The sequence below is a fragment of the Cibotium barometz genome, chromosome 42 (assembly GCF_041138505.1).
Source record: "Cibotium barometz isolate CiBa-2024 chromosome 42, ASM4113850v1, whole genome shotgun sequence".
Taxonomy (NCBI): Eukaryota; Viridiplantae; Streptophyta; class Polypodiopsida; order Cyatheales; family Cibotiaceae; genus Cibotium; species Cibotium barometz.
Window position 1 is genome coordinate 2068810 of NC_141087.1, and position 23729 is coordinate 2092538.

Sequence of the window (23729 nt, forward strand, 5' to 3'; positions counted from 1 at the left end):
CCTGTTTTTAGGGTTTTTATTGTGTATTCAGGGTTTTAGCTATGCTGTTAGAGTTTTAGCTGTGTCGTCACCCTCTGCTCTTTGCAGCACCATCGACCCTGTGTGTCCACATTGGCAGCGTGCCTATTCTCAGGTGTGGGAACCTGTGCTGGTTCTTGCCTTGCTTCTTGCCTTGCTTCTGCCCGCCTTTGTGGTTGTGCATTCCTGTTGCCCCTGTTTTTGGAAGTCTTGGACATGGCAACTGCTTGTCTGGAACTGAGTTCCACTTCGGGTACCGTTTCTCCCTCTGCAGTCCAGGTCATTCTCTCAGAGGAGGAAAGCACAGTAGTTCACTCCCGCATCGACTCACTTTCACGGTTTGCAGTTTATGGTTGTATAATTGACCTTTCTACGTCCTGCTCGGAGATTCGGACTTGGTTGCGGGCTTCTCTCGCCAACACTGCTGGCCGGATTGTTGAGGTTCTTCTCTTAGGTCGTGGGATCTTCATGCTTCACCTTGCTGATGCAAGGATGTGACTTGTCTTCTCAGTCACTCTCCATTGGTGGTTGATAATAGGCAGATAGGCAGATATGCCTTATTCGCTGGTACCAGGGCTTTTGGCCAGCCTACTTTGACCACCGCCTTAAGATCTCATGCCGCCCTGTCACCCTTCAATTCCCTGGTCTTTCTCTGGAGCTTTCTCTTGCTGTGAGACGGATTACTGCTTCCTTTGGTGTTTCTTTACCACAATCCTTTGCTTCTACAGAGGAGGGTGTTTCTGTTGAGCCTGGTGTTACACAGGTCAGGGTGGCAGTTGATGATCCCTCACAGCTTCCGCAAGTAGTTGGTGATTGGGCAGAGTGGCCAGTGCTTGCGGTGTCATCAACATGGTCATTTGGTGAAGGAGTGCGCCCGTTTTTCTGGACGACAGCACACTACCACTGGTCCAGACCCGCAACTTCATAGCCAGTTGGAGATCCGGAGAATGGTGGCTGGCAGCCAGGTGGTAGCAAGTGGAGAGAAAGAGTCCAGACTCACCAGCCAGCAGCCCCTTTCTAGCCTAGGCTGGAGGTGGCAGACCCTCAGCCCATGCAGTGGCAGATGCCTACCGCTCAGGCGCGACAGCAACAGATAGGTACTCCCCATCCGCGGCAACTCCTTGTCGCTCCTTCGACTGCCTCGCAAGCGCCCTTGCAGGACCAGGCTATTTATGATGTTGCTTTGAGTCCTCTACAGGCTCCCTGTTGAGAGTCTAAAGTGCTCCTAGGAGATCAATAGGCCAGCATAGATGGAGTAGCCAGACACGATTTGGAAGGCCCGTCAAAGAAGAAAGAAGGCCAAGAAGTAGGTCAAGGGGCAGGAGAAGCGATCGCACTAGCAGAGACAGGCTTCTGTTAGAAGTAGCCCTCCGCTTTCTGGTTCTTTTGAGCCTATTGCAGAGCTGATGAAGATTGTATCTACGTGTGAGGCTATGCTCACTGAGCCTGATAATGTGGTTCCCTCCAGTCACATGATATCTTTAGAGACAGACGTGCAGCCTCCCCCCAGCCCCATTTAGTGTTCATCCCCACAGGAGCAAGAGAGCTCTCTAGTTCTCGCTCTTGTTGCTCCGGACCAAAGAGATATTGCGGCAGTGCCCAGGATCTTGCTGCTTCATACTCGAGAGTTCTTTGATTGTCTTCATTGTGGCCCTTGGAGTTTTGATAAGGAGGCTACAGTGGATTTAGAGTCTGACTGGCCTGCCCCGCTACAGGTGGTTGTTTTTGCCATCAGGAAAGTGAGCATGGATCTCTCCCTCATAGCTAGGTCTGATTCCCCTGCACTTCATTTTTTTTCTCCCAGAGTCCGATATTGTTCATTGGACACCAGACCTCGCCCTACAGTATGTCAGGATGCAGCTAGCCCACAGGGTTGGCGAGTGGTTGGGACCTTTTGGAGAGTACGTGACGGAGGCTCTCACGCTTGATTTGTTTTGGCCTTGTTGCTTGGAGATGGTCCGCTAGACGCTTCTTCCTACCGGTCATTCTTTGAGTGTGTGTGACTTGGGTCCCGCCTCCGTGCTCCCAGTCATGGAGTGCCGTTGCTGTGGCGAGACACTTTGTTATCAGCACCCCTGCTCTCTTGCCTTGGTTGACGGCTGCTTATGAGACTCCTGCTCGGTGCATGAGGCCCCTCCCTTTCTCATGGTCCTTCTTCTCGTAGGTTGTGGAGTCTGATTCTTCTACAGATATTGCGGCCAAACGGCCGCGTCATTTTGTCTTTACTGCCCGCACCTATGCTCGTTGCTCTTGCAGGTAGCACACCTTACTTGGTTCATCATGAGTCGGCACTTAGTCGCTTGGAATATCAATGGTCTTCGTAGTCGGGTAGTTGGGGATGGTTGGCGGTCCAAGCTATGATTACCACAGGAGTTAGATTCCAGGATTATGGGGCAGTTGGATGTTCGTTTACTGCAGGAGCATCACATTTCCGATTCCCAAATCAATCAACATGGAAAGATTCTTGCAAGTCAAAATCAAACTTTATGGGAGCCTTCCTTGGGTAGGAGCAGTGGAGTATGTATCTCTATTGGTGATAGATGGCTGAGTAGTGTGCATGGTTGTTAGAGGCGTCAGAGGCGTTTGGTACAAGGCGGGTATCGTACGCACCTCGAAAGAGTCGTATTTTTTAGAGACGTTAGAGGCGTGTTAGAGGTGCTTGTTTTATATATATATATTTATAAAAGTGAAAGTTGAGAGACTAGAGTGTGTATGTATGATATATAGTGAAAGTTGAGAGAGAGAGAGAGACTAGAGTGTGTATGTATGAGCCTTGGGGGAAGGAGAGGGAGGGTGTGTATTAGAGAGGGAGAGAGAGTGTGTGTGTGAAAGAAAGAAAGCTGTATTAAACGTTTGCAGAAGGCCAAAATGACCCATGAGACCAAAACAGTACATCCTCATCATCTGGATACATCATCAAGGGTACAAAGTAAAATGAAATGAACTGGTAGAGTATAGAGATAGCTCCAAAAATGGGTATAAAAAACATCATCATCCTAGTGTGTGTGTGTTTGAACTTTGGGTCTTGAGAAAGGCTTAAGGGAGGGAGGGAGAGAATGTATTTGGGAGGAAGAGAGAGTGTGTGTGAGAAGGGCTGCCTTGGGCCCTTAAAGACCATGTCTAAAGACTCAAACCATCAATTTTCTTTTTTTGTGTTTGTGCCTCGATCAAGCAGTCGAACGCCTCACACGCCTCGAACGCCTTGATCTGTTGGAGGCGCGCCTCGTAACAACTATGGTAGTGTGTGTTGCCATGGGTCTTTGGTTTGTTGGCAAAGCCATGTGGATTGCCCTGCAGATTGGAGACACCAAATTGGGGATTGTGAATGTGTATGCTCCTACTAATGTGAGAGCCAGTTGCTAGAGAGAAGTTTTGGACTGATATTGGTGTGTCCCTTCCTACCTTGGATTTTTGGATTATTGGAGGAGATTTCAATAATCTTGAATCTCAGGAAGACTCGAGGGTGCTGTATGGATTCTTTTGTTGGGATTGCAGCGGGCTGAGCAGGAACGTTGGGATCGGTTGATGTTCTTGGCACATTGTTTGGATAGTTGGCATCAAATCTTCTTCGCAGACTTTCTGGGGCAGTCTAGCCTTCTCTTCGGGCTTTAGGCGGCTAGAGATTGAACAATTCTATGTAGATCATTGGGCTGTTGCCAGAGGTGGCTCCATTAACATTCAAGCCGGGACCACTATGTAAGATCATGCGCCAGTTCATTTACTGGTTGACCCTCTTCTATGTCGGCCTGGGGCGGCCTTGTAGGATCCCTAAGAGTTTATTCGAGTGTGGAGAGGTCAAGGAGGCCATTAGATTGCTATGGGATAGAGATTGGACAGATACATAGGATGTGGCAGAGGGGATGGCCCAAACCTTGGTTGAGTCGAGCCGATTTGTCAGGAGATGGCAGAGGCATGCAGGAGGAGTATATAGGAGGAGGAAAGAGCTATTAGGTGGTCTCTAGTCTCTATCCAAGGACTTGAGCAGTAGTATTCTGGTGTTCCTTCTTTCGGGGATGACGAGGTCCGTGCTAGAGCAGCTTTGAGTGCCATACTTGAGAGGAGATCTGAGTTCCAGTTTCACTCTTCTTCTTTGTTCGGGGCCTGCAAGGGGGATCGAATGAACAAAGACCGTCTCAAGACTGATGGACCGCGGCCTTGTCAACATCAGCTTAGGGCTTTCAGAGATAGCCTGGACTTAGTCCGAACAACACCAGATGAGGTTTTTTGAGGTGGCCTCTGAGTTCTATTCTACCTTGTTCTTTGCCGAGGTAGATTCTCAAGAGGTTGAATTTGCTAGATAGACTCTGGAGTTGCACTCCCAAGTTGGTCACAGAGAAGATGGGTAGGCGTTTGATGGCCCATGTCAACAAAAATGGAGTTGGTAGTTGCTTTTGTATCATAGAGAACACAATTTTCGGAGTGGCTGGAGAACCGTCTTCTATTGGCCTTTTAGATGATTTTCTACTCTGGCAGGATGCCACAGAGCATGACATCCGGCTTGATTTGTCTCCTTCCTAAAGGGGTGACAAGCTGGAATTGGGAAGTGGAGACAGATCACTTTATTGTCGACCGCCTATAAGGGGTTGGCAAAGTTGATTTGCAGCAGCAAACTTCGCCCGTTCCTCACAGAGCTTATTCATGATACATAGATAGGCTGTTTCCAAGATAGGAGCATCTTGGACAATCCTTTGAGGCTGCAGAGTGGGCTCAATAGAGTAGGAAACCTCTGGCCATTTTATTGTTGGATTTTGAAAAAGCATATGGCTGAGTCGATTGGTCTTTCTTGGCTTTCCACATGGTGGATTATGGGGGTGTCAGGCCTTTATCGTTGTGCCAGTAGCATAGTGACTATTGGAGGCCGTATGTGTGATTCTTTTATCTTGCCAAGCATTATGTGAGACAAGGATGTCCTCTTGCTCCTTTGTTTCTGTTCTTTGCTCAAGCCATGTCTTATTTTCTTCGAGACGGCACTACAGGGATTCATGGCTTGAGGTTACGTTTGGATTTACCTGAAGACCTTGATGTATAGTATGCCGATGATACAGCTCTGTATGTAGAGGATAATGCGCAGCTCTTGGAGCATGTATGAGTTGTTCTTGATACTTTTTGCTTGGCAGAAGTAGAAAAGATCAAATGAAAGAAGTCTTTGGGTTTCCTGACTGCTCTTTTGGCTTCTTCTACTTGGGGTCAACACTGGGGATTCACTTAGATTGGTCGTGGCAGGCAGATTGCTTGCTATTTAGATTTCCGGGTTGGCCTTGACATATCGGCAACCCCATAATTTTTTCCAGTGATCTCCTCTACTAGGAGAAAGTTGGCTTTTTGGAGTCTAGCTAGACTGTCTTTGGCTGGCAGGGCCTTGGTAGTTAATCAGGTTCTCTTGGCCACAGCTTGGTATGTTGCTTCTTGTTGGTGCCTTTTAGGCTCTCCCCATCTATTAGCTTCGACGGTAGATTGGAAATTATTTGTGGGCTGGCTTGATGGCACGTTGGAGACGAGAGCTAGAGTGGCTTGGCATACAGTTATTCTATCGACACATGATGGGGGTTTGGGCATCATAGACCTTGAGGCATAGAGCAAGGCTTTACTGGCAAAATTTATGGTTCGAGGGCTCACTACAGGAGATCACACCTAGAAGATCTTACTTCGGGATGGTGTGTGCCATTGTTAGATGAATTTTCATTGTTGTCAGCTATCAGCCGCCTCGTTCAGCCTTTCTTCGTAGTTTCTGCATGTTTGGCATTCTCTTAGACGATGCCTCATTCACCAGAGGAGATTGAGCGACAGCCTATCCTATGGAATCCCCACATCAGAGATGCTTGTGGGCACATGATTGGTGAGAAATCTTACATCTCTTGGGCTCGTAGGGATGTAGGTCTTGCTTGCTCTGAGCGGACTTGGAGGCCTGCATTCAGTGACATATCCGACCCTCATCTTGCCAAGCGCATTGAGGTCTCACTTCCATGCATGCTCAATAGACCGAGATTGATGAGGCTCTTCGTTTACAATGGCTGTTCAGATTGGATCATGAGTTTGAGGGGGATTTTGAGCCCTTTTGGGAGGCTCAGTTCTCACTAACATGAGTTCCCCTCGTGGTTACCAAAGGAGTTGCTGGTTATGGCACCTCTTACTTTCGGGTGGGGGACACAGATCAGTTGCACAGGATCGATCCTTCTTTAGTCCCAAAGATTGATACTCATAGATGGCGGCGGATTAGGGTGGTTGCCTCTCGCGGCAAGGGGTGGTTTGACCCTGTGTTGATTGATTCCAATTTCCAGTTTATGTGAGTACAGACTATGGATGTGGGAGAACCGACCTTTGGCAGACTTAGATTGGGATCTAGGTGAGTGGCTTTGGCCTCCATTAGGCAAGGTCAAGAGCCAGTTCCCTTCTTTTAGTACACTGCCAAGAATGGGCATCGCGAATTGGTCAGACAGTCCACACACATTCCTTCTAGAGCCCCTCATTGGCATGGAAAGGGGATTTCTCTGGCTTTCTTGGAGAGATTTTGGAGGCAGCTTTGGGATTCGGGGAGACCACAAAGGACGACTTACTTTATGTGGATGCTGGCACATGCTGTTGCAGTTGGTGGGCATTCTTGGCACATTGTCAATTTGCTCAGATGGGATCTTGGAGATGACTCATCATTGTCTTTGATCCTCCTAGTCCTCTCAGATGGTGTGGACAAGTGTTTCTCGGCTTCCCCGACGGATTTCTCTGGACCTCGGTTACATTACTGGGGTGCATTTCAACATCTTGGATATGAGGTTCCTCGGGATTGTTTAGTTTTCCACATTGAGCATGGGATCTCTGTGAGCATCGTTTTTCTGATGTCCCTCGTCATGTTCTCCATTCTCAGGAATCATCGAATAGCTCAGAGACCTTTAGTATCATTGGCACTATTATTGGCTAGTGCATTTGGAGGGCCAGATGTCACCACACTCTTGGATGAGAATCTTCTTCCACTCATCAGATTTTGGCAGATATTTGGTCCGACACCATTCACACACTTCAGGGTGAAAGGGACTATTTGATGACTCTCCTCTCGGTGAGTCACGGAGAGAACATTTCATGGAGACTTGGAGTCATCACCAGATTTTCTTCCACTTGTAGGGTGGTACCTTGGAAGTACATTCCTACACAGTGTTTTATGTCCCGCATCTTATCTCCCTCCGTGAGATTTTGTGTAGGTTTTGTTTATCGGCATAAATTTTCCCTTTGAGTGCGGTTGGTCGCATTTGTTTTTTTGGCGCTTTAGCGTGTGTTTGTATGAGGTTTTGTGGTAATGTAATCAGCCCTGTAAAAAAAAAAAGAAGAGAAAAAGGACTGAAGTAGTCCAGACTATGAGGCTCACATTTCTTGAATTTACTCATCTTTTTTTTTTTGGATTACTATGGAATGCTTTGGCCATGGCTCAGTAAATATCCTCTCTTATGTTTTCTTTAATTACATAAAGGTGAGGGAAGAAATTGTCAGTAGGAAAGTCCCCTTGTTTCCTTCTTTGTTGAGTTTGTGCAAGTAAGTTAGACTGACTCTGTTTTTCTAATCAGGTACCTCAATACATCCTAGAAGATCTTATCTGCACCAATCAGGGCTCCCTCTGCAACATTGTTTGCACTCAACCCAGACGGTTAGCTGTATGTGAAGTTCTATGCATGACATGATTTGACCAGTGGAGTAACATACCAGTCACAAAATTTGTTAACCTTGGTTCTTATGGATCCTCAGGCTATATCTATTGCAGAAAGAGTTGCAATAGAGCAGGGTGATGGAGCTCCTGGAAGCAGTGGGTCTGTTATTGGATATCAAGTGCGCCTTGATAGTGCTCGGTAACTGAGATTTCAAATCCTGTGTATGAATAAAATCGGAATCACTATTTGATGACCTTCTTTTTATGGAAGTTTGCAATGTGGGGAATTATGATTTTCAAAAGAACACAACTTTATCTTTTGTAACATGACAACTGTTTGTCTCTTTGTTGACATCCACTCTGATTTAAGGTCTTCCTCTGCAGGCATCATGGAACAAAGCTTTTGTTCTGTACTACTGGCATTCTACTCCGGAGACTTGCTGTAAGCTGTCTTCCTGTGAAAACTTTACATAGGAAGGAGAAGTCAAACACGACTAAATAAAAAAAGATCATGAGTATGTGCGCAAGACAAAAAAAAATAAAATGTTGTACTTCTATCAACCCCATGAAAAAAACCGTGTGTGAATGGTCATATATATAAGAATGAAGAAGTTGAAACCATGAGAGGTGAAGGCAACTATACAGTAACATTACTGTCTAGAATGTTGTTGCTTGTGGTGGCTTCTCTACACTGTCTCTTAGGAGCATTTATAGCCTTGCTCAATTTTAGCTTGACCGTACTTGTAAGTCACTGCTCTATTGCTGCATGTAACCCCAATCTGCATGTAATTCTTAGTTACATGGTGCTAGCTTCTAATTCCCTGGCTGCTGCCTATGTCTGCTTTGCCTGCTGCTGCCTGTGTGCACCTGCACTAAGCCATTTTTTCTGCCAGAGCTACTTGCTGCCCCTCTTAGGTCACTGCTACTTTATTTTTCACTTGATTTCCTTTGATGCTGAGGTTTTTTCCCTAGCTACCTGTTTAGGTCTTCTCAGCTGCTGGTTTCTGCCCACCTCTTTGAGCTGCCCCTCTTTTTTTTTCGAGCTTCCCCTCTTTTCTTTTTCTTAGATAAAGAGAGCAATATTATCAGCATTAATTACTTATTTTGCCTTCTTAGAAAGACCTGGTTTAGAAAGTAGCTCATCAATCAAGGAGTAAACCCTATAGGTCTAGTCTGAGACGGATCTATTTGGGCAGTTGAAATTAGTTTCACTGCTCCCATGGTAGTGTTACCTGCATCCTTGCACCCACCATCATTTAATGTTGTTTTGAGAAGACTTTGCCTTGAACTAAATGGCTGTGTTTGTTTGTTTGGTCCAAGGTGTTGGTTATTTTAGCCAATGTCATGTTGAGACTGAACATGGGATAGCTTGTGGATGAACTGAATGATATCTCTGTATGGGAAGCAAGAACCAAAAAGAAAACAGTGAGTGGTTTGTGTTTTGTCTCATTTTTGACAATCTTTCTGGTGGCTTGGTAGGGTGATAGAGATCTTAGTGGAGTTTCACATGTCATTGTTGACGAAGTGCACGAGCGCTCAGTTTTGGTTTGTATCAGGCTGATCCGTTTCAGACTGTTCTGTAAAGCCATTCTGTTTCTTTCTCTGCTCACAATGAGATCATTTTGTTTTTGCAACAAACGGGCCTCAGCATGTGTTTGTTGGCAGGGAGATTTCACTCTCATAATATTGAAGGATTTGATTGAAAGGAGGCGAGGCAGTGGACAGTTGCCCTTGAAGATAATCTTAATGTACGTAGTATAGGCTGTGCGGACAGGTTATCCTTTACATCTGCTTTTGAATATCTGTATGTTTCTGCACTCATTATCTGCAGCTCTGTCATAGGTTCTGATAACATTCCAAAAACTGAACAGGTCGGCCACTGTGGATGCAAGTGTGTTTTCAAACTATTTTGGGGACTGTCCAGTTGTGAAAGTGGAGGGCCGCACCTTCCCTGTAGAGACCATCTATCTAGAGGATGTTTATGAGATGCTAGATTACCAGCTTGCATCAGATTCACCAGCAGCAGTAGCAAGTAGCCCTATTCATCCCAAGAAGAATGTATGGTGATCAGTTTAACTACTAGTGTGTGCAAGATCTTGTCGTTGATGTGGTTGCTAGTCATAGAGATTTATCTGCTGCGTTGAAGCATTAGGGCTGTTATGCATCCTAAGATGACTCTCAGTGGTTAAAACTTGACATGTGGCTCCTACCGCAGAAAGTGGCACAAAACCTTGTCAACAGTAGCAGGGGAAGACAAAATTTGGTTCAGTCTGGCTGGGGGGACGAGGGAGTGCTTGAGGAAGAAGCGCGTAACCCACTATTTGATGAATTGCTTTACCACGGTTATAGCCAGAGAACAAAGAATAACTTGGTTTGTAATCCCTACAACTAATTTTTTTGTGAGGTTTATGCTGTATGCTAGGTGTTGGGGCTGAAACTCATGCCCCCCTCTAGGTAGGGTGGACCCTGGTTTTTGGGCAAGTGAACGCCTGAGGCCTAGTGATATGTTTTTTTCAAGTAGAGATCCTACTAATCAGTCGACAATGGTATTCTCTTTATGCTCAATCCACTTGGAGCAAGGAGTGGCCATGGTTCACTCGTAGGACAACGAAGGACCTTGGTGTCCATCGGCGGCTGAGGCAAGAAAAGAAAGAAAGAAAAGATGTATTAATGTCTACGGAAGGCCAGATTGGCCTGTGAGACAAATCTGTATACAGAAAGTCCATGTCCTGAGTATGATGGGAAGAGGGATTTGAACTCCGGATCCCAAGCTCAAGAGTTCAAATACTTACCAACTCACCTACAAAGCTGTGGATGCCTACTGCTATTTTTTTAATGTATATAGTGCTTGCTTTATATGCCTTTCCAATGTGTTTACTGGACTTGTTGGTGGGCTTGATTTGGTGGACTCTGTCAGGTTAAACTGAATGAAGATGCCATTGATTTTGACCTTCTAGAAGATCTGATAATGCACATTGATCAAACGGGCCAGAGTGGAGCGATTTTGGTGTTTCTGCCGGTATGTTTACTCCACATTTGTGTAACATTGAATTGAATAATCAGTCTATTGAGATAGCTTACATTCTCATCTCTTCCCCTTGGCTTTCCAACTGAAGATTTTATACTTTATCCCAAATGAACTTCTGCTTCTATGAAGCGATTTTAGTTAACTCGGCGGGGTTGCCATTTTGTATGCTACTTAAGCTAAAGTAGGGACAGTATGGGGCATCGTATCTCGTCAGAATATCACTAGGAGGGACACTACAGTGATGTCTTGTTTAGATTGTGGATGGGACAAGTCCAAATTGAGTCTTTTTTGGATTCTGGATGGTCTGAGTCCAAACTTGTGAAAAATGGGTAATTTTAGACAATGCTTTGTAAGGTGGGAGATCTGTGTTCTGCATTTGTAAAGAGTTCGTCATTGTGGGCGTGTGGGTCATGTTGTCACTTGATGCAAATACACATAAAATGAAAGTTTGAGATTCTTGAAGGAAGTTCCAAAATTTTGTTTATCCTAAATCGAGCATTCTGTTGGGTTGTGTGAATGGGAAATTGAAGACAATGTTTTGTAAGATGAGAGATCTGTGTTATGCATTTGTGAAGAGCTCTTCACTATGGTCAAAGTCGTGCAGTCACTCGATACAGATTATAATCAAACTAAAACTAAAGCTGGAGTTTCTTGAAGGGAGTTCCAAAATCTTGTTTATCCCAAACTGAGGATTCAGTTAGTTTGGTTGTGGATTTGACCTTGGGGAAACCTTTGATTTGCTGCCTCTTGAGTTTTCACTTTAGCCATAGACTTGGCAAGTATACCTTTTTTTTTTCTCCCAGAAAAGAGACTTCTATTTAAGTATGAAAAAATTTTACAGGAAGGGAGATTTCAGACCAAGCAAGGGGAAATCTCAACCAATCTGGTGCCTTGTGCTGCCAGGAAGGCCCCTTATGACAGAGAGTGAAAAAGATGCCATGATTCCATTCTCTCATGTCTTGGCCACGTTTTCTCTCTGCAGACTGCGAATTTCCCTGAATCCTGGCCCAAGTGGCCATGAGCGTCTGGATAATATCACACTAGATCTGCAAATGCACCGTGTATCATAAACCAAAGTGCTCTCCATGACCTCAGTGCATCTAGCCTTCAAGATATGCTAGGTTGTGATGCTAGCAATAATCTCCCATGCAGTGTCCAATCTCTGTGCTGGAGGTACGTAGCCTGACTCTGGTATGTCGTGAAGATGGCACTGCCGACCCACCCACTGGTAGACCCGCAAGACCATATCTTTGTCGTTCACTTCAAACCCGATTTGTGGACTTGAGTGTGTCAACCAAACAATAGCACCAAAACAAATGTAGGCATCCCTTCTCATCCTTCCAAAAAGGTGTGCTATTGCAAATTGCAATTCAAATCGTCCCTGCACTGCCACAAGCAACGGTTGACTGTCTCTGAAGCTTAGCACATCTCGAACAAGCTGGGTTGGCACCAACGTCCGATCTCCACTGGTTGGTGGCAAGACCACCATGTAGAGAAAGCCAAATAAAAGAGGAAAGCTTTGTTTCCCTGTACGAGTGCAACCACCTCCGCCAAAAAGCTCTGTGAATGTCAAGGGTAATCCCATAAGCATCGCGATGCGGTCTTAAAGTAGGAACTCTTTGGATTTGTCCCAGAACCAAGCGTTCGGCATTCCGCACAATGTAATTGAAGAAGGGCATGCTTTTCATGGGGTTAAAAGCATCCTTCCACTCCCACTCACCGGGGTCCAGTGCAGGTATGTGATAAAACACTCATCATATAACCAGATGCCAAGAGAGGCCGTAATCATCCCTTGAGGGGGATCAATATAGATGTGCTTCGTTGCTTGTCCACCACTCTCACCGCTCGGACCACTGGACCCTCAATGATATCCTACCCAAGAGTTCTCTCAAAGAGCCATCTATCCTGAATGGAGTAAGAAACTGGTACATTAACCTCAGCTGAAGTGGGAAGGCACATGACCTGAAGAGGTACCCCTGTCCCTGCAAATACCCCAAACCATAAATGATGAGGCCCTTCTAGGAAGTTCCTTGTGATCCAATGTTTAGGTATGGTTGCATTCATTTGCATAATTCTCTCATCCTTTGTGAGACTCATGAGCCTCTTCCAATCCAACACGAAGGGAAGAAGAGTTGCCCAGGTAGAGCCCACTGGATACGTGTGGTTGCTCCAAGAGGTCTACCATATTCATCCAAGTTCAAGTCGTTCCACACAATGGGCTGCTTGTAAGCCTCTTGAACTGAGGACGGAGGAATATGAACCAAGAAGCTCCTCATGCAATTCCAGGTTGGCAAAAGTGATCTCACCAAGGGCGGCGAAGGTGGTCGGTGCTCTGCATACGAGAAGATAAAAACGTGGGCTGTAAATCTAATCACCTCCGCTAATTGAAGTGCACCTCATAATTGGTTGTAGAAGAAAGTCCTTCCAAGGTTCAGTGTGCAAGGAAGAAATCCTTTGACTACTAGCTTACAAAGAAAACCCTTACACTAGAGGCTGCACCTAGTGCCTGGTCAATGATGTTCAATCCTCCCTCTTGCTTAGGCATAATAATGGGTATTCCGAGCCACTCTTGCGCTAGTGTGTACAATGCCATCTAATCCTGACCAAAGGAAGTTACGAATAAGCCGACGAAGCTAACCAATGCATCCCTTATGAAAAACCTAGCACGACATGAGAAACCAAGAAGTTGATAGCAGAGGAGCGAATTGTTATGCAGACAATATGTCAATGCCAACGTGACAATCAAGGTATCTGGCAGTGCATCCTCTCTCAATCCAAGTAAACCCCACATCCAAACCCCAATCTATCTCTGCGGAGAGTCACTAATCTAGAATCCTACTGCTTTGTGCCAATTGATGGTGGCATTTGTTGCCAACCAAACATCTCCAAGGCAATGTGGAAAGCAAAGAGGCATGCTTGTGAAACCTCCAAAAACATAGTAGTATCATTTGCTAAAGGGCCTCATCGTGTGCCTGGAAGCCTAGCTGGCCATGCCGTGACAGATTCAACCATGAGTCCAAGAGATAATGATAGAGAGAGAGAGGGGAGAGAAAGAGAAGGGAATAGGGATCACGAACAATCCACGGGCACGCTAGCCAGGATCAATACAATCAATGAATACAAAACAACAGATATGCCAATGGCTAGCCAGGATCAATACAATCAATGAATACAAAACAACAGATATGCCAATGTAGGATATCCAAGTCGATATCGATGTCAAGGCACAAGATCTCTGATGCTGAGGACACCACGAGAATGACCCACAAGTATCTCTCACCGGGCTAGTACCATATCCAATGTCCAAATCCAAATCCAAATCCAATGATTCCAAGTCCGATGAATCCAAATCCAGTGAATCCAAATCCAGTGAATCCAAATCCAAACCCAAGCCTCAAGCCTCAAAGGTGTTCAAGGGAACTCAATACCCAATCTGTTTGATTGTGGGCAGCGTCGGATCCGGGCGGCGGCAACAGCAGTTCCGATGGGTTGGGTGGCACAACCAAGCTTTCGATGGTAGCAAGAGGTAAGGATGGTGATACGGCGCACTCTCCCATGAATTTGATGATGATGATGAAGTCGATGATCTCCAAGCTCTTTCACTGGTCTTCCTCATGGTGCTACAAGAAAGGTTCCAACCTTCGACTATGATGAGAAGGGAGAGGTTCAAGCCTTTTTATACTTGTGCTTTTTGCCAAAAAGCCATCATGCTTTTGCTTTGCCTTTTTATGCTTTGCTTTTCCCTTTTTCACTAAATATCATCAAGTTCTTTTATGCTTTGCTTTTCAAACTTTAGGGCCTTGCTTTTTGGCCCTGGAGCTACTGTTGGAAAAGCAGCTTTTAGCTTTTTCGTCCGGCTCAGTCTCCTCTTGCCATTGGTGCCCCTGGCTCATGGTCAACCCAGTTTGACTTTTTTTATTTTTCTTGCTTTTTGACAAAGATTGGTGCTTTTTCTTGAGCAAACTTCATGATCCCTATTCCCATGCTTTGATCAACCTGTCCATGTGTCCGGGTATGTGTTCCATCTTGTGAATTTGAGCTAGGACGGCCAAATAGTTTCAGTGTCCTAGTATTTCCACTTGGAGGGCGACCATGAGAGACGACGGGCCACTCTTGGCAAAAGGCTGGCCGAGGCGGAACATTAGGTTGTCTCGCTTGGAGAGCATGTTTACGCCGCTTCCTACAACCCCTAGTCCTAGGACAATCCTGCACAAAGTGGTCCATCTGGTGACAGACACGACACTGGTTAGGTTTGCCTGACGTCTTCATACATTGCTTTAAGGGACTATTAGGTCCCGGAAGCTGCACAGAATCCTCAAAGGGCTCATTGTCACGAGCCAACACCATAACCTTGGGAACAACATCAGCCGAGGTAGTGACTACCTGGGCAATAGAAGCGGGAAATGCTGGGATGGTGGGCAGCTATAGGACCAGCCCAAAGGTTGCCCCAATGGCCTCCAACAATGGCCAATAAGCGTGTGGAAGACCTGGGAATCTAAGAATAATAGGGTAACGTTTCTGGTCTTCTTTGACAGGGTTGAAGTAGTTGCTGTAAGAAAGGAAGAAAATCTTCCTTGGGCCCAAAGGGAAAGGACTGCCCTTGAGCACTTCTGAGGCTGCCTCCTTTGTGTCAAAGTCTACTTGGAAGAATCCTCTCCCAGGTAGCCTTAGATATTGAAAATGGAGGGCGAAGTCGGAAGGCTAATATTATCGCCAACACCAAGTCATGGGCCTGCATACGTGAGAGAGCCAAAGATTTTTCCAATGAGCGAGGCTTTCTCGATTTCAGCGAAGAGGGCCTCAAGCTCGTCTTGAGAGAAATGGATGGTTCGCCCAGGGCATTGATTAGCCATGATGCTAATCAGGAAAAAAGACTGACTTGAAACCTGATTAAGAACGTAGAGGAAGGTGGCAGAGAGGAAAGCAGGAAGGGCAGGAGACGGCAGTGAAGAGGACGGGTGTCCTGGCGCACACAACAAAGCCGGACTGGCAGGAAGAAGGGCTGGAAGGTGGAATAACAGAGATGAAGGGGAGTGTGCAGCTAAGAGGGGAAGGAGGAAGGCAAAGGTGGGAAGGTCGCAGAGGGCAGAGGTGGAGGGCTGGAGGAGAAGGTGGGGAGGTGAAGAGGCGGGCAAGAGAGGGCGGAAGGGTGGAGAACAGGCGAAATGGTGGGGAGCAGGGGAAATGGCGGGGAGGAGGAGAAATGCGCTCAGATGCAGGCAGGGGGTGGGCATTAGTATGGGCAGCTTGCAGATGCAACAGCTGGATTGGATGGTAGGGTGTAGCATTGATGCAAGTATACATTTTCAAGTAGCGCTTCTTTCAAAATTCTTTTGATCAATCGGAGTTTAAGATGTTGTATTGATTAATTGCTAAGGAATGTGATGCAATATGCTCTGGTAGATGTAGCGATATCTCTGGATGGAGTCAAGCAAATCTCTTTGTGAAGCATCAATATTTGTCAAATACTCGGCTGAACTTGAATTTGGCGGATCAACTTGAATCCAATGGTCAAATGAGGTGTTTAAATCTAGCTCTAGATGATATGCTGTTTGGCAGCATCTGCTCATCAAGAGAAGCTGTTGGGCACCAATTTTAAATTCACACAGAACAAATTGCATATGCACTTGATACTTGGTGATAAAATCTCATCTTGTGGATTTCACTTGTGTTCGTATTCTAACGTTTTCAGATGAGGAGTTGTTTTTTAAAACTTTTTCTTTGCTACGCTGTACAGGGAATGGGAGATATTCTTTCTTTAGTGGATAGGCTAGTTGGCTTGGAACATTTTGGTGGTGTGTCTTCAGACTGGATACTTCCATTGCATTCATCTGTTTCTGTGATTGAACAACAGAAGGCATTCAAAATCCCTCCAAGTGGTGTGCGTAAGGTTAGAGCTCTACCTGATTAACCTGCAGGCTTTATCATCTAATGTTGGCCTAACTTTGATTTTCTGTCTCCATTTGATAAAAAAAAGGGTTAAATTATTTCGAAGCTTTGTTACATAAATTGGTATAAACTGGTGAGGATTAGCTAAATGGAGTACTGCAAGCTTGAGGTGTATCCGCTAATTGTAGGTGAACTGTGTGTCAGACAGCATTTGATAAATCACCTCTTGCTGAGATTTGTCTCCGGTTATGGTTTTCCTTGATAGATGCATTCACTGTTCTGATGCCTAGTGTATTGTGAAATTAGAGGGGGATATAACTTCCTTTTCACAGAGAGATCTAAATCACTTAAGTGGCTCTTACATTTTACGAACCAGAGATGCTTGGGCACGTTTCCTTTGGAGACGAGGCGATATAGGGACAGATTGACGATTACCAGTGCTCACGAGATACACAGAGCCTTATCACAACTTTCTTCCAACCACATTAGAGACCGGTGGAGTAGACCGCTAGCCATTCTAGTGTGGCAAATCAAGTCATTTTTTGTGCCACCTGACCTAGTGAGCTTCAACAGGACGTAGTTATCCGGAGAAACGTCCATGTCCTTGAAGGGCTAACCACAAACTCGCCTCATATAAGGGTGGGAAACAAGTGATCATAAGGGGAAGAGATGCTTCTCCTCCGGCTGGCTGCTCTGTGAGGAGAAGGCTATTGCATACAGGGGGAGGGGGGGGGGAACAACCACACAGGTGGTCTGTAATGCCAAATGGGGTCACCGCCTCTATCTGTGAGGAAGGGACTAGGCGTCCAAAGTCTCAAGAAGGCTTCCGCCACTTCCGCATGCGGTTAGAACCTCCTTGTAACTTCCCCCACTGACCACGGAGGGTGTGAATGATATCAAGCCATATGCTCCTGATGGTCTCAGTCGGTGGAGTGTGGCTACCCTTGATGGCCTCACTGCATCTAGCACGCCAAATGTGCCAGGCTGCGATGTTAGTGCAAATCTCCCATCTCTGGCATGCACTGGCCACCAGTCACTTGTAAGAGGGGCTGTGGCTGGTACTGCTGCAAATTTGCCGAGCCTTCGGGTAATGGTGTTGAGACTCCTGATGGTGGCCGCACCACGGACAAGCCACTAACCGACCTGCCACTACCAGCCAGGTACCGACTACCAAACTCCTGTGTGCCATCAGCCAAAGAAAGAGTGTGATCTTTCTAGGATGAAAGCTGTCCCAAAGCCTCTTCCAAAAATCTGAAAGGGAGCGCTGTGATAGGCCCTATGACTGCCAATGTGCTACTGCTGTCGATGTGTCATCTATCTCAGGCATTTGGATCCTACGACCTAGCCAAGCTGTATATGCAAAGAAGGGGGCATCTAGAGTCTCCTCCCGATCCGCAGGATCATGCCAAGTCCACTCTCCCAGTCCCACTGTAGCCGCGTGAGAGGTTGGCACTCCCAAATCAATAGCTGCCAGTCTCTCCCTAGCCACCTTGGCCTGTGGTGGATCTATGCACCATTCCTATGCCCGCAAACCGATCACCCTCACCCTCTGCAAGGTGTAGCCTCTGAAATGCACCAAGGGAGGCTTTGCTCGCTCTAATCTGCCTTAGGAACCAATAGAAAAAGTGAGCAGCCCACTGGCCTCATGTGCTCTGTGGACCGCCACAAAGATATCATGTCTGGTAAACACTAGGGGAGTCGGGTCTGGAATGGGCATCAGCCACTCTTGAGGGATAGCCGAGTCAATGTCGATGCTGAGCCTATCTCGACCCCGGATCCCTATTTGGTCTCTCTCCTGCTCCTCCAGGGTAATTTCCTGTGTGCAATCCAATCTCAAGGCTCCCCATGATACATGCGGTCCTAACATGTGGCCATTGGGTAAACGGATCAGGGGGTTTCAGACCAAAGGCTGCCAAAGCCGCTCCTCTAAGGCAACTGGTATTGTCTGAGGGCTGGCCTGAGATGATCCCAAGCCCGAAGTAAAGTGGATGCAAATCTGCTAAAACCATGGGCTCGCATCTCTGTGAAGATTGTGAAGATCCATCGGGTGCTCTACGGCCATGGGCCCCCAAGGCTCGGAGTGCGGGTTGAGATCCGGACCAATAAGAAATGCTTCCAGGGCTCACCACCGGGAAGGAGTCCTTTTACAATCAACTTGCCCAAACGGGCATGGCTCTGAATAGCAGGATCGATGAGGCCAATCCCCCCTCTGCTCCGTGGCTGAATGATCACTTGCCATGCCACCTTGGCCCTGCCTAGCCTCCCATCACTTCCAGCCGCCTCAGAAGTTGCTTATTTTCCCGTTTCCAATTCGCTTACTTCGCAAGTTGCTTATTTTCCCGTTTCTAATTCTCTCTCCCCTTGTTTGTCATAAGAAGTTCCATATTAATCGCTGTACCCAGCCAATGCATGCCTGAGAAAAGGCCCAGCACAAAGTGATGTACCTCATGGTTGCTAGAAGTACTTGGTTCGCCACCACTGCTTTGCCTGCCAGGGAGAGCCTCGCCGAGCTCGAATATAAAAGCTTCCTCCGAATACTCAGAAGAAGCGGAGCGAGTTGCTGCTCCGGAAAGCATCAAGTGGTCTCCAAGGCGGGGCGGGTGCTCCACAACTTGTGCTAGTTGATCTGCACTGTTGATGCACGGCAGAGAATCTCAATCACCACCATGAATCTCTGGAGATTCCGAGCATCTCCTGAAAAGAAAGTTGCTGTGTCATCTGCAAACTTTGAATCAAGCAACTCCTCCTGCGTACGGAGGGAAAGACGCAATCCTAGGAGCCTAGTCTCCTGGACAGAGAGAAAACTACTCATGGCCTCGGCGACGAAAAGAAAGAGGTGAGGTGTCAATGGACAGCCCGGCCAAACCGAGTGGGAAAGGGGAAATCTGTAACCTCGGGCCTCCTAAATGAAGACCTGGCTATGCGAGGCTGAGTAGAGTTCTAAAATGCCATGAATCCACTCCACGGGAATCCCATCCGGCTCATCGTGCCCTCCAGAAAGCTCCAATCGACCCTATCATATGCTTTCTTGAAATCTAGGAGAAGCACAATGAGGTCCTGCTGCCACATCTTGGCCGAATCTGTCGCCTCGCAGAAGGTAAATATGTTGTCCAGGATGCTCCTATCCTGAACAAAGGCAGTTTGAGTGTCATGGATCAAGTCTAGGAGGAGAACACCTGTAGGTTCTCGTCATGTATCTCATGTTGATGCATATCATGCTCTTATTGTCAGTTTATGTAATGAAGAGGAACTTGTCTCATTTCTTAAAGCAAAGGAATCTGAAAATTGGATGAGCGCTATGCAATCTGAGAGTGATTCGATACTCAAAAATAATACATGGAAGTTGGTAGAGTTGCCTCTTGGCAAGAAGGCCATTGGTACGAAATGGGTTTACAAGCTCAAACGTAGAGCGGACGGCAGTGTTGAGTGATACAAAGCTAGGCTTGCTGCAAAGGGTTATCGGCAAGAGAAAGGCGTTGACTATGGTGCACCCACATGTCATATGACTACCATGGGGAGTATTATATCATTAGGAGCACATAAAGGTTGTAATGTACATCAGTTGGATATCAAAACTGCTTTCTTGAGTAGAGATTTACACGAGAAGGTCTATGTATGTCAGCGTCGTGGTTTTGTTGAGAAAGGTTAGGAATCAAAAGTATGCAGATTGAAGAAAAGTTTATATGGTCTTGAGTAGGCTCCCAGAGCATGGTACGAAAAGATACATGCATACTTGGTTGCACAAGGTTTTTGTAACAGCCCAATTGACATTACCCTCTGTATTAAGAGGGCTAAGAATGTTTTATTGGTCATCGTGTTATACGTTGATGCCATGCTGCTCATAGGTACTAAAGATGATCATATTTCAGCTTAGCTGATTTAGAGAAGTCCTTTGAGATATTAGATCTTGGACCGTTGCATTATTATTTGGGCATTGAGTTTCGGCAGCGTAATGATGGCATTGTTATGCTATAGGGAAATACACAGATGCATAGTTGAAGAGGTTTAATCTTAAAGACTGTAAACTTGTAGCTACACCTATGGAGCCAGGTTTACGACTAAGTCTTGAAGATGCAGGTGACACTTTTGATACTGGCTTGGATCAAGAAGCTATTGAATGCCTTATCTTGTGTGTAATACTAGGCTTGACTTTCAGTATGTGGTCTCAATATTGAGTAGATTTATGCATAGCCTAGGCACAACACATTGGCAGTTTGCCAAACGGGTGTTTCATTACCTAAAGGGCGTCACACACTTTGGGTATTTTATCCCAAGGGTAGTAAATCAGAGTTGCATTTACAGACTCAGACCGGGCTAGTGTTATGATACACGAGTGGTTTTTTCTTTCACCTTGGTGATTCATGTATATCATGGCTCAGCAAGAAGCAACCCACTGTGGTCATTTCTAGCTGTGAAACTGAGCACAGGGCAACGTTTGTTGAGTGTGTTTGGCTGAGGCAAATTATTGCTGATTTGGATATTGGCATGTCGTTAGCCACTACCATCTTCAGTGACAATCAGAGTGCTACAGGAGTTGTGAGGAAACCAGTTTTTCATGCTTCGTCAAAGCACATTGAGGTTTACTCTCATCATGTGAGGGAGAGATGCTGTTTGAAGCTTTGCACAAAGCTTTAAACTTACTTCTCTTTGGGGACTAGTCTGGGCTTCCTATCATAATCCAAAGAGCTTGGCACATCTGTGTAGTTCTAGTGCCAGCTCACCCCTTGTTCACATCATTACTCTAGGGAGGATTTGTAGCCATATTTGGTGGAACACACTAGGACCAGACGGGGCACTTTTTCCCTCTTTAGGAGGTTTTTTCTCTTGTGTATATCCTCCTACAGGGAGGCCCTTGGCCACTGAAAATACTTGGCAAGAGGGGAAGGAGCATAGTTGCTGGTTGTGTCATGAAGTACATTTCATAATTGATTGATATCTTCATGAAGCATTTTGAAAATGTGTGGTATCTTTTGGGGGGTGGGGGTGGTTAAAGTCTTGGATAATTGGCCAAGAAACATCCTAAAATCCCTATAAATGTATAGAACATGCAAACTGCCTGCATATCAAAATCAAACATTTTGCGTTGTGAAACTTGATTCTCATTGAAGTTTTGAACACGATTACAAATAGTGAGTCTAGAGCCCAGACTTCACTGCATATTGCCTTTGAGCAAGGACATTACTTGCAGGCACTTGTTCAGGATGGCGCATGCGCCATAGGAGAAGCATCGAACATTTTCTTTTTTGTTTTGTATGGGACAGGTTGGTATATATTAGCTACACTTTTACAGCGGAAAAATTTTATCTGAAAAAAACGGGTATGAAATGTTTGAAGTTTATCATAAGTTTTCAAAAGTTCCACAAGTGTTACTTGACAATAGATTATTTCGCAGCTTATTGATCCTGTGAGTGGCGTAGGCTGTAGTCTAGCTGAGATGGTAGTGTTTATTCTCTTATATTTCAATAAAGTAGCATGACTGCCACACACAACATAGGGCTTGATTAAGCATTTGAAGTATTACATTTCTTCGATTGATCTCACAAAGACAATCTATCATACGGCCTATAGGGGGTGGAGAGGGACACTTTGATATGCCATGAGAAAGTAGTGGCAATGCAAGATCTGCCATAGGATATGTATGGTGAAGGCTTTTATTGGGTTAGACTAATCAAGTTGGATGGAATAATACCTAGTTTCTCCCCTTTGAAATTTACAAGACAGCGTGTGTTTCTAGAGCAAGTCATCTACTTTTCATGAGGTCTCAAGAGACGTCTATTTTTCTTTCGTAAGGTTCTACATTTTGGGATGAGGTTTTGTTTTGTTCCGGCTTCCAGCCGTGATTTGTAAGGTTTATTCATACTTAATAGATATCCTTTTTGCAACAAAAAGCTTGCCGTACACTTCTATGCTTGTGGACTTGGGTGACACCAATTGAATAGTCTTGATTTCTTGGATTCTCTCCTATTCTCGATTAGGTATGATCCACTTAGGTTAGGTGGCATTTTTACAGGCCCTAATAAGTAATCTTCTCAATGGTGTATTGATTTGTTTGTGCGTTTCTTTCTCGCACGTGAATTGCTCATAAACTTGATCAAGAAGCAATATCTGCATTTAAAGTTCTCCGTGGTAGAAACAAAAGCTTCATGTGTTTACAGCTTGAAAACAAGTAGCAGTTTGTTTTATGTACATAAAAATTTAAATGAGCCTACTTTTTGGTGTGGTGTTTTTTGTTGAGTTCAAAAAAACTTAATGCGGCTGCCTTGTTTTTTTTAGATTGTGGTAGCAACAAATATTGCAGAGACGAGCATTACAATTGAGGACGTTGTACATGTTGTTGATTGTGGAAAGCACAAGGAGATGCAATACGATCCTCGTAGGGTTGGTCCTCCGTTTTTTTTTTTAATAGCCTCTCCTGCTTCTTTGTTAATGCAGTCTAGTGTCACAGGTTAAAACACCCCTTTTTTAAACAGGATATTTTGTATGACAAACATTTTTGGTGAATTACTTTTAAAATGCTTTTCTTTACATTTTAAAAAAAAGAGGAGAAGCTTCCCTAAGGGCAACATGAGGGAAATGTGTTTTTTTTTTTCAAAAAGTCTGGCGTATGTGCTTTAAAGATAGTTGGAAAAACAAAGTGTCCCAAAAAATTCAGAACAACATATTTTTGAAGCTGAAAATTTAGTTATGGCCTTCACAAAAATTAAAAATTTATACTAACTGTGAAGAAGTCGTCTTAGAGAAAATTGTATTTTTTGAAGAGTTTGATTATAATCTCCTGTTCTTCCCCACTGTCTTATTATTAGAAGTAATGAGGCTTTTAGTGTGGTCCACTAATTCAGTGTCTCTAAACCCGAGCAGTTAGGCTTTGCATTGTCTTACCTCCAGAAGAGGCCTCGGCATTGTTGACCTGAGTACTGTATGAACTCGAATAGTGTCCCAAAATGAAGTTTTTGAGTGTGCAACGAAACCTTGTTCAGCTCTTATATTAACCTTGGGAATCTGAAAAGTGAGTGCTCCATTGTCTTTGAGACTTCTATTAAGTATGAAAAAAGACATACAAAAATCATGGCTGTAAGCCGGAAAATAATAAAATCACACCAATATGTAAGGTTATTTCAACCACTGAGGAGCATCATGATGCCATGAGAGACCTATGGGACTAGA

At 45.3% G+C, this 23729-nt stretch overlaps 1 protein-coding gene across 3 annotated transcripts in view; it reads left to right on the forward strand.

Annotated features, from left to right (window-relative positions):
- LOC147614048 (DExH-box ATP-dependent RNA helicase DExH7, chloroplastic-like) overlaps positions 1-23079 on the forward strand; it is a 113874-nt gene extending 90795 nt beyond the window's left edge. For 2 of the 3 annotated variants that reach the window (XM_086780593.1, XM_086780592.1), the window contains exons 13-22: positions 7569-7655; positions 7747-7847; positions 8033-8090; positions 9128-9193; positions 9314-9396; positions 9520-9706; positions 9864-10019; positions 10566-10667; positions 16414-16566; positions 22839-23079. In XM_086780593.1, coding sequence (XP_086636719.1) covers positions 7569-7655; positions 7747-7847; positions 8033-8090; positions 9128-9193; positions 9314-9396; positions 9520-9706; positions 9864-10019; positions 10566-10667; positions 16414-16566; positions 22839-23015 — 1170 coding nt within the window. In that variant the 3' untranslated portion in view covers positions 23016-23079. The remainder of the gene's footprint in view (positions 1-7568; positions 7656-7746; positions 7848-8032; positions 8091-9127; positions 9194-9313; positions 9397-9519; positions 9707-9863; positions 10020-10565; positions 10668-16413; positions 16567-22838) is intronic. The other variant, XR_015263052.1, reaches the window with a different exon arrangement.
- The last annotated feature ends 650 nt before the right edge of the window (positions 23080-23729 follow it).